This window comes from Chrysochloris asiatica, unplaced genomic scaffold, assembly GCF_000296735.1.
Source record: "Chrysochloris asiatica unplaced genomic scaffold, ChrAsi1.0 scaffold00073, whole genome shotgun sequence".
Taxonomy (NCBI): Eukaryota; Metazoa; Chordata; class Mammalia; order Afrosoricida; family Chrysochloridae; genus Chrysochloris; species Chrysochloris asiatica.
Window position 1 is genome coordinate 4,244,202 of NW_006408591.1, and position 10,382 is coordinate 4,254,583.

General features: G+C 41.2%; 1 protein-coding gene across 1 annotated transcript in view; it reads right to left on the reverse strand.

Annotated features, from left to right (window-relative positions):
* The window catches only part of ATP10B (ATPase, class V, type 10B), a 184,701-nt gene that overhangs the window by 71,900 nt on the left and 102,419 nt on the right, over positions 1-10,382 (reverse strand). The window contains exon 10 of the mRNA XM_006864944.1: positions 1,024-1,231. Coding sequence (XP_006865006.1) covers positions 1,024-1,231 — 208 coding nt within the window. The remainder of the gene's footprint in view (positions 1-1,023; positions 1,232-10,382) is intronic.

Here is a 10,382-nt window from a genome sequence, read left to right on the forward strand (position 1 = left end):
CTACCTACCTACCTACCTACCTACCTACCTATCTATCTATCTATCTATCTATCTATCTATCTATCTATCTATCTATCTATACCAGTCACAGGTCTATCAGTGGAGGCTTGTGTCCTACAGTTTCCAGACTTAGATGAACTAGACAGAAAGGTGATCTACTAATGAAGGTTAGCCAGTGAGAACTGATGGATTACAATGGGCTGATCTGTAAAAGGTCACGGGGAAGGGGATTTACTCAACACAACTAATAACAGCAATAGCAACGACATGTAAAAGCAGATGCCAGAATAAATAACGTTATTATGAGTCATTGCTAAATCATATAGAATCATATGGAATTATGGTTTACCAGTCCTGCTGTGGGTTAATGCACTGGACTGCAAAGTTGTTTGAACCACAAGGTTGGCAGTTCAAGTTCACCAATTGCTCCTTGGAAACCCTATATGGGTCACTATGGGTCGGAACAGCTTGACGGCACTTAACAACAACAACAACAACAACAACCATATACCCTGGACTCCTGCTATGGTGCTGTAGACTGGATTGCAAGGTTGGTTTGAACCACAACATTGTTTACTCTGAGTCAGAAATGACTTAATGGCACTTAGGAACAACAACCACCCTATACCCTTGGTAAGTTACTTCTCTCTTAATTATGTTTTATTCACTTGCTAAATCCAAGGACATAACTCACAGGGTTGTTGGGTTATGAAGATTAAACGATTATGCAGGTAAGGTATTTGGCATGGCACCTGGCATAGAGCAAGTGCCCAGAAAATAATAACTCTACTGACAAGTGTGACACAAAGTTGAAAGCTACACAGAAATCTCATGTATAATTTTACCCATTTTATTTAAAAATGAGGAAACTGAGGTTCTGAAAGGATTAGAGACTCATTCAAAATTTCCCAATGATGAAATGGTGATACTAGCTAGGACCCAGGTATCTTGTCTCCCTGTTCAGGACTTCTTCCTTCTCCCTATCTCTGCTTCTCCCTCCCTGCCTCCCTTTTTCACCCCTACCATCAGCAATCCTTACCCTTTGCCTGGGCTCAGTGGTTGTGGAGACCATGACAGAGTTGCAGATGGTCAGAGCCAGGAAGAAATCAGCAATGGAGGAAGGGGTGGAGAAGGAAGACTTGGCAGGCTTTGTGTCTGACAAGGTTTCCAGCCACAGGGCAGCATCCTGCACCTTGGTCAGTAAACTTTTATCTGGAGTCACATCTTTTTCCTGGAAGAGAAAGGTGTGGGTGAGGGTTTTTAATGACATTGGAAAGAAAGGCTCTCTCTATCAAAGCCTTTGTATAGCTAAATGATGATACTGTCTTCCCTACTGTCTTGCATCTAGCTCATCTTCCTACAGGCCTGTAATTCAGATTCTTATTTGATTCCTCCCTTTACCCTCTACCCTGCATGCCCATCATTTGCCAGGTCATGGTGGTTTTTCCTGCTCTATCTATCTACCATTTGCTTCCCATTCCTACTGCTTCCAGTTGGGCTCAGACCCATTTGCCGTCAATCCTGGACTTGTGCCTCAACCTCTATCCTGATTTTGCTGCCTTTCACCTCTTTTCTTTTCAAACTTCCATATAGATCACTATCAGCCCATTCTTTCTAAAACACTGTTTTCTTCATGCTATTCTTGGTCTCAAAAAACCCTCAGGAAATTTTCATTTTTAGTATGATCACTTCCATAGGCCCATGTCTAACATCTATATTTTTAACATAATTTACATTTCCTTTTTTCTCAACCCATTACTTCTCAACATGGACCTCCTGCTCAGATGGCTAGTCTGTGTGCTGCCGCCTGGATATATAATCCTCTTCCTTATCTCTGATTGCACTGTCTACTGAAGTCCTAGTTAGACTTTGATAAAGATGGGAAGCCTCCTCACCCCCTGGCCACAAGACCTTATCTAGTCCACACTGAATTGTCTTTCTTCAGAGTCACAATAACAGGATCTTCAATTAAAAGTGTCTACAGGAGTTAATCAGGTAAGGCAAATGGGGGAATGGGGCCAAGGTAGAAATAAGGATACTTTCAGAGTGGTATGGAGACCTGGTATTAAAAGGCAGCAACTGCTTTCCCCAGTGAAATGCCCAGTGCTGGTCTAGTTTGTCAAATCTCCTACATTGGCTGTAAAGTAGAGATAGTGCAAGATCTAGTTTCTAAAATCCACCACTTGTCTGTCAGTTTGTCATACTGTGGTGGCTTGTGAGTTGCTGTGATTCTGGAAGCTATGCCACAGGTATTTGAAATACCAGCAGGGTCTCCACATTGGACAGATTTCAGATGACCTTCCAGATTAAGACAGACCAGGAAGAAGGAGTGATGAACTACTTCCAGATATTTAGTCACTGAAAATCTTATGAATAGCAGAGAAACACTGTCAGATATAATGCTGGAAAATGAGCCCCTCAGCTTGGAAGGCACTCAAAATGCAACTGGAGAAGAGCTGCCTCCACAGAGCAGAGTTAACTATGATGACATGAATGGAGTAAAGACTGTGGGAGAAAAGCCCGTGGGACCTTCATTTGCTGATGGGGCACAATTCAAAATGAAGAGAAACAGTTGTAAACATCCATTAATTATCAGAACATGGAATGTACGAAGTATGAATCTAGGAAAATTGGAAATTGTCAAAAGTGAAATGGAATGCATAAACATTAATATCTTAGGCATTAGTGAGCTGAAATGGACTGGTATTGGCCATTTTGAATCTGACAACCACATGGTTTACTATGCTGGGAATGGCAAATAATCAAAAAGAACATATCTAGATCAGTCATGAGGTACAACGCTGTCTGTGATAGGATAATATCCATGTGCCTACAGGGAAGCCCAGTTAATACCACTATTATTCAAATTTACACACTAAAGCCAGTGAGGATGAAATAGAAGAATTCTAGAAACTTCTTTAATCTGAAATTGATCAAACATGCAATTGAGATGTATTGATCATTACTGGTGAGTGGAAATGCAAAGGTTGGAAACAAAGAGGAAGAATCAGTAGTTAGGAAATATGGTCTTGGTAATAGAAATGATGCTGGAGATCACATAATAGAATTCTGCAAAACCAATGATTTGTTCATTTCAAATACCTTCTTTAGACAGCATAAGACACGACTATACACATGGACCTCACCAGATGGAATATACAGAAATCAAATTGACTACATAAGTGGAAAAAGACAGTGGCAAAGCTCCATATCATCAGCCAGAACAATCCTAGGGGCAGACTGTGGAACAGACCATCAATTACTTATATGCAAATTCAGACTGATGAATTGAAGCTGATGAAAATGAAAACAAGTCCATGAGAGCCAAAATAGGACCTTGAATATATCCCACCTGAATTTAGACATCATCTGAAGAACAGATTTGGTACCGTAAACACTAAAGACTGAAGACCAGAAGAGTTGTGGGATGATATAAAAAACATCATACAGGAAGAAAGCACAAGGTCATTAAGAAGACAAGAAATAAGGAAAAGATCAAGATGGAGGTCAGAAGAGACACTGAAACTTTCTTTGCAGCATTGTTGTTGTTGTTAAGTGCCGTCGAGTCAGTTCTGACCCATAGTGACCCTGTACAGGGTTTCCGAGGGTGTAAATCCTTACGGGAGTAGAAAGCCTCATCTTTCTCCCATGGAGCGGCTGGTAATTTCGAACCGCTGACCTTAAGGTTCACAGCCCGATTCGTAACCACTACGCTACCAGAGCTCCTTTGCAGCATAGAGATGCTAAATCAAATGGAAGAAATAAGGAATTACAAGAGCTGAACAGAAAAATTTAAATTTCAGCTAGGGAAGACAAAGTCAAATATGACTTTGACAAAACTAGGGAAGACAACGACAACAAAATGTGAAAAGATCTGGAGTCAGAAAACCAAAAGGGAAGAACACACTAAGCATTTCTCAAGCTGGAGCAACTGAAGAAAAAAACTCAAGCCTCAACTTTTGTTATTGAAGGATTCTCTGGGTAAATTATTGAATGATGCAGAAAGCATCAAAAGAATATGGAAGAATACACAGAGTCACTGTACCATAAGGAAATGGTTGATGTTCAACCATTTCAAGAGGTAGCATATGATCAAGAACCAATGACCCTGAAGGAAGAAGTCCAAGGTGCATTGAAGGAATTGGCAGAGAACAAGGCACCAGGAATTGATGGACTACAAATTGAAATCTTTCAAGAAAGTGAGGTGGTACTGGAGGCATTCACTCATCTATGTCAAGAAATTTGGAAGACAACCATCTGGCCAACTGATTGGAAAAGATCTGTATTTGTGCCCATTCTAAAGAGAGGTGATCCAATGGAATGCAGAAATCATTTGACTATATCTTTAATATCCCATGGCGGTTCAAGCTCACCAGCTGTTCCTCGGAAACCCTGTACAGAATTGCTATGGGTTGGAACCAACTTGACGGCACGTAACAGCAACAATTCACGTAGGGGAGTGTTGTGGCTTTACATGTTAAGCACTGGACTGTGACGAAGCACAAGGTCTGTCATTCAAACCTGCCTGCCGCTTCGTGGGAGAAAGATGAGGCTTTCTGCGCCTGCAAAGATTTAAAGCTGGCATGGGGAATGTTTGGCTCATGAACCATATAAAGTCTGTGAAATCATTTGGTCTGGCCCTGCCAAGGCAATTACAGTTCCAACCATCATACCGGTTGGTTCTTTACGTGCTGGGGAGTGGGTTCCAACTCATAGTAACACTGTATAAGGTTTTGGAGGCTGTAAATCTTTACAAGAGCAGAAACCCTCATCTTTCTGCCATGGACAGGCTGATAGTTTCAAACTACCAACCTTGAGGTTAGTAGCCTGACTTGAGTCCACTATGCTACCAGAGCTCCTTAGCCAACACATGGTTGTTGTTGTTGTTGTTGATAAGTGCCTTTGAGTTGGTTCCTACTTATAGGGACCATGTATAGCGTTTCCAAGGAGTGGCTGGTGAGCTTGAATTGCTGACCATGTGGTTCAAACTGACCTTGCAGTCTAGCACATTAACCTGCAGTGCCACACCAGGACTCCAGCCATCACATTGTTGTTGTTGTTAAGTGCCATTGAGTCTATTCCAACCCATAGCAACCCTGTATAGGGTTTCCAAGGAGCAACTGGTGAGCTTGAACTGCCAAGCTTGCAGTTCAAACGGCTTTGCAGTCTGGCAAATTAACCCACAGCACCACACCAGGACTCCTAGCCATTACATTGGGGTGAGTTAATTAAATTTTTGACCAAATCTACCAGGCTAATTTTTAAATTGATTATTTTGTATGGCCTGTGAATGATGGTATAAATATCTAAATGGCCCTTGGCAGAGAAAATGGAGTCAGAACCGACTTGATGGCACTTAACAACAATTCACTTAGTGCTTTTTATACCTGTTATCTTGCCATTGTATATAGCATTACTGCGTGTCCAGTAGTTTTATCCTCCCAACTGCCTCCATATTTTAGATGAGGAAGCTCAGGGAAATTAAATGTCTTTCCCAATGTCATAGTAGTAAATGGGAGAGATTCCTTCTGCTGATTCCAGATAGTCAGACTCCATAATTCATTCTCTATGCCAGGCAAAATTCCTCATGAGAAGAAAGTGAGCTTTGAGGCATGCTAACAGCCAGTCTCTTTCATGTCTGGCATCCCAAGTACATCAACAAGCTTGCATATATAATTCTTGGGGTTTAGCACATAGTTCATGGGATTATAAAGGGGATAATGGGACTCTTCCTTTCTTAGGAAACAGATTTCATTTTGTTGAGTACATGAATGGGGTACCTTTAACACTTAACCACAGATACCTAGAATTAGGAACAAGCTTGGAGGCCATTCAAAACAAAGTCTCTATTTCCCTGAAGATAAAACTAAGTGCTAGAGGGGAGGGAAGTGAACTGCTCAAGATCACACAATAAATGAGGGTCAGAACTAAAAGCTATCACCTGACTCCAGGCTCTGACAACAGTATTGCTTTGCTCTGAGCTACGCAAGTTCCCTCAGTATGGGTTCCAAAACTGATACAGTTAAGATGATTTAACCAGTTATTTACTCAGTGCTCGTTTACTCTCTAGTTTGTAAGTACCAGAAAGGCAGAGCCTATTTATCTACTGTTGTATCCCCAGAACCTGACAGACAGCAGGCATTCAAAAATATTTGTTGATCGACAAATTTCTAGGATACTATGCTACTGCATCACTGATTAACTAGTGAGATCTTCCTGTTAAAACTCTTCTGTATCCAGAGTCCCTGGGTATTGCAAATGGTTAATGTGCTTGGCTGCTAACTGAAAGTTTGGAGGTTTGAGTTCACCCAAAGGTGTCTTAAAAGAAAGGCCCGGGGAGCTACTTCAGAAAATCTAGCCATTGGGAACCTTGTGGAGCACAGTTCTACTCTGACACACATGGGGCCACTCTGAGTAGGAATTAACTCCATAGTAACTACAATATATTTCCATTAAATCATAGAAAGGTGCATTAAAAACAAAAAACAAAAAACAAAAAAAAACGTCCCCACAAAGAACTTCCTTCTCTCTGACTGCAAGCCAAACCTGCAGGTGTTAGCAGCAGATGCCAGGTTAACTTTTAACCACTCACCACAGACCTGTTTCTGTAGGGCAAGCTTCTTCATGCTTCATGCCCAGAACCCAATGCTTCCCAGACGGGTCCATTAGCAATTTAGGAACTTGCCACTTCTTGTTGTTGTTAGGTGCCATTGAGTCGGTACTGACTCATAGCGACCCTATGCACAACAGAACGGAACACTGCCCAGTCCTGGGCCAACCCCACAATTGTTGCCATGCTTGAGCCCATTGATGCTGATGCTGCCACTTTGCCAGTCCATCTAGTTGGGAGTCTTCCTCTTTTTCTCTGATCCTCCACCTTACCAAACATGATATCCCTCTCCAGCAACTGCTCCCTCCTGACAATATGTCCAAAGTTTGAGAGATGAAGTTTGGCCATCCTGGCCTCCAAGGAGCGCTCTTGCTGCACTTCTTCCAACACAGATCTGTTGGTCCTTTGAACAGCCCATGGCACTTTCAATATTCTCCTCCAACACCATAACTCGAAGCATCAATTCTTCTATGGTCTTCCTTATTCACTGTCCAGTTTTCACAGGCATATGAGGTTATTGAAAATACCATGGCTTTTATATTTTAAGTCCTCGTCACTTTCAGCAAGTAAGACTGTATCATCTGCATATTGCAGGTTGTTAATGAGTCTTCCTCCAATCCTGATACCACATTTTTCTTTATATAACCCAGCTTCTCAGATTATTTGTTCAGCATACAGGTTGAATCAGTAAGTTGAAAGAATACAACCCTGTTGCACACCTTAATTTTAAACCATTCTGTGTTCCCATGTTCTTTTCAAACAACTGCTTCTTGGTCCATGTATAGATTTCTAATAGCACAATTAAGAGTTAAAGAACACTAATACGTCACAATGGTGTCCATAGCTTGTCATGATCCACACAATCGAAAGCCTTTGCATAGTCAATAAAGCACAGGTAAACATCTTTCTGGTATTTTCTGCTTTTAGCCAAGACCCATCAGACATCAGCAATGATATCCCTCGTTCCATGGCCTCTTCTGAATCCAGCTTGAACCACTGGAAGTTCTTTGTAAATATATGCTTGTAGCTTTTTCTGTATTACCTTTTAGTAAAATTTTACTTGCATGGGATATCAAAGCTATTGTCCGATGATTTTCACATTCTGTTGGGTCACCTCTGTCTTTGGAATGGGCACAAATACGGATCTCTTCCAATCAGTTGTCCAGATAGTTGTCTTCCAAATTTCTTGGCATAGAAGAGTGAGTGCCTCCAGTGCTGCCTCAATTTCTTGAAAGATTTCAATTTGTATTCCATCAATTTCTGGATCCTTGTTCTTTGCCAATTCCTACAATGCACCTTGGATTTCTTCTTTCAGTATCATTGGTTCTTGATCATATGCTACCTCTTGAATTGATGGTCTGTTCCACAATCTGCCCCTGGCCTTGTTTTGACTGATGATATGGAGCTTTTCCATCATCTGTTTCCACTGATGTAGTCAATTTGATTTCTGTGTATTTCATCTGGCGAGGCCCATGTGTATAGTTGTCTCTTATGCTGTCTAAAGAAGGTATTTGAAAAAAATCATTGATTTTGCAGAATCCTATCATGCAATCTCCAGCATCATTTCAATCACCAAGGCCATATTTTCTAACTACTGATCCTTCCTCTTTGCTCCCAACCTTTACATTCCAATCACCAGTAATGAGCAATACATCTTGATTGCATATTTGATCACTTTCAGATTGAAGAAGTTGGTAGAAATCTTCTATTTCATCCTCACTGGCTTTAGTGGTTGGTGTGTAAATTTGAGTAATAGTGGTATTAATTGGTCTTCCCTGTAGGCGCATGGATATTATCCTATCACAGACAGCATTGTACCTCATGACTGATCTGGATATATATATTTTTTAACAATGAATTCAACACCATTCTTCTTCAATTTGTCATTCCTGGCATAGTAAACCAGGTCGTTGTCAGATTCAGAATGGCCAATATCAGTCTATTTCAGCTCACTAATACCTCAGATATCAATGTTTATTCGTTCCATTTTATTTTTTACCATTTCCAATTTTCCTAGATTCATACTTCATACATTCCATGTTCTGATTATTAATGGATGTTTACAGCTATTTCTCTTCATTTTGAGTTGTACTCCATCAGCAAATGAAGGTTCTGCAGACTTTATTTACTTCCATGGGCTTTACTCTATTCACGTCATCATGGTCAACTCTACTTTGAGGGGGCAGCTCTTCTTCAGTCGCATTTTGTGTGCCTTCCAACCTGAGGGGCTCATTTTCTGGTACTATATCCTGCAGTGTTTCTCTGCTATTCATAAGATTTTCAGTGACTAAATATTCGGACATAGTTCATCACTCCTTCTTCCTAGTCTGTCTTCGTCTGGAAGCTCATCTGAAACCTGTCCACCATGGGTGACCCTGATGATATTTCAAATACCCATGGCATAGCTTCCAGAATCACAGCAACTCACAAGCCACCACAGTACAACACACTGACAGGCGAGTGGTGGATTTTTGTTTTCTTTATATTGAGATGCTATCCATACCAAAGGCTGTGATCTTTCATCTTCATCAGGAAGTATTTTGAGTCCTCTTCGCTTTCAGCAAGCAAGGTTGTATCATCTGTGTATCGCAGGTTGTTACCCAACCTGAATTTAGAGATCATCTGAAGCACAGGTCTAGAACTATCTCTGAGCAACTGCTGTTTTTCTAAAAAACTCCCTGGTGGTGCTGCTGGTCTGTTCTGAGGATCACTATTTGAGGAATGAGGTTCTATGCTACGTGGTTGCCATTTTGTATGCTTGGCTAATGAAAGAAAGCGAGAGGGAGGAAGAAAAGAGAGGAGGGAAGGAAAGAGTTAAAGCAGAGATGGCACTAAAACTTCCTTTTCTTTTCTCAGTTGCATTCTCCTCTGAGACCGGTCCACAGAGTATATTGGAAGAAGGAAGTAGAGGTGAATTTTGGAGATGTCTATCCAACTTAGGAATGAATCCTGGTGTTGTGCTGTGGGTTAATGTGGCAGACTGCAAAGCCGTTTGAACTGCAAGATTGGCAGTTCAAGCTCACCAGCTGCTCCTCGGAAAACCTATACAGGGTTGCTATGGGTTGGAACTGACTCGACAGCACTTAACAACAACATCTAACTTAAATGCAAATTTTTTTGGCTAGAAAGATGATCTTTGGCCAGATGGTTACTGGAAACATTTTACAAGGTGGCACTTTTAAACAAAGACACTCTGTTCAAAGCGTGGCTGCCTACAGATCAGGAAAGAAAAATCATTTCATTTCCCACCGGCCAGTTCTATTAACATTGGTTCGAATTTACAACTTTCTTATGTTATTCTAAACCAGGCCAAATTACCCAATATGCAAGGAAAATACAGGCTTTTTGTGTTTACTTACTACACTGTAGTTAACAATTTCACCTGGGTTTCACTATATTGGTTTTACTACAGACGAGTAAGTAATCACAAATACACCTGTGTTTACCTTGCTTCCTAGGTAATTGGATACTGCCTTTGCCTTAAAGACACAAATTTTGTAGTTGTTGTTGTTGTCAAGTGCCGTCCAGCCGGTTCCGATTCATAGTGACCCTGTATAGGGTCTAAAAGGAGTGGCTGGTGGGTTTGAACCGCCAACCTTGTGGCTCAAACTGATTTGCAGTTCAGAGCATTATCCTCTAGCGCCACACACCAGGACTCAATTGTTGTTGTTGTTGTTGTTAAGTACCGTGGAGTAGGTTCTGACTCATAGAGACTCTGCACAGGGTTTCCAAGGCTGCAAATCTTTACGGGAGCAGAAAGCTTCATCTTTCT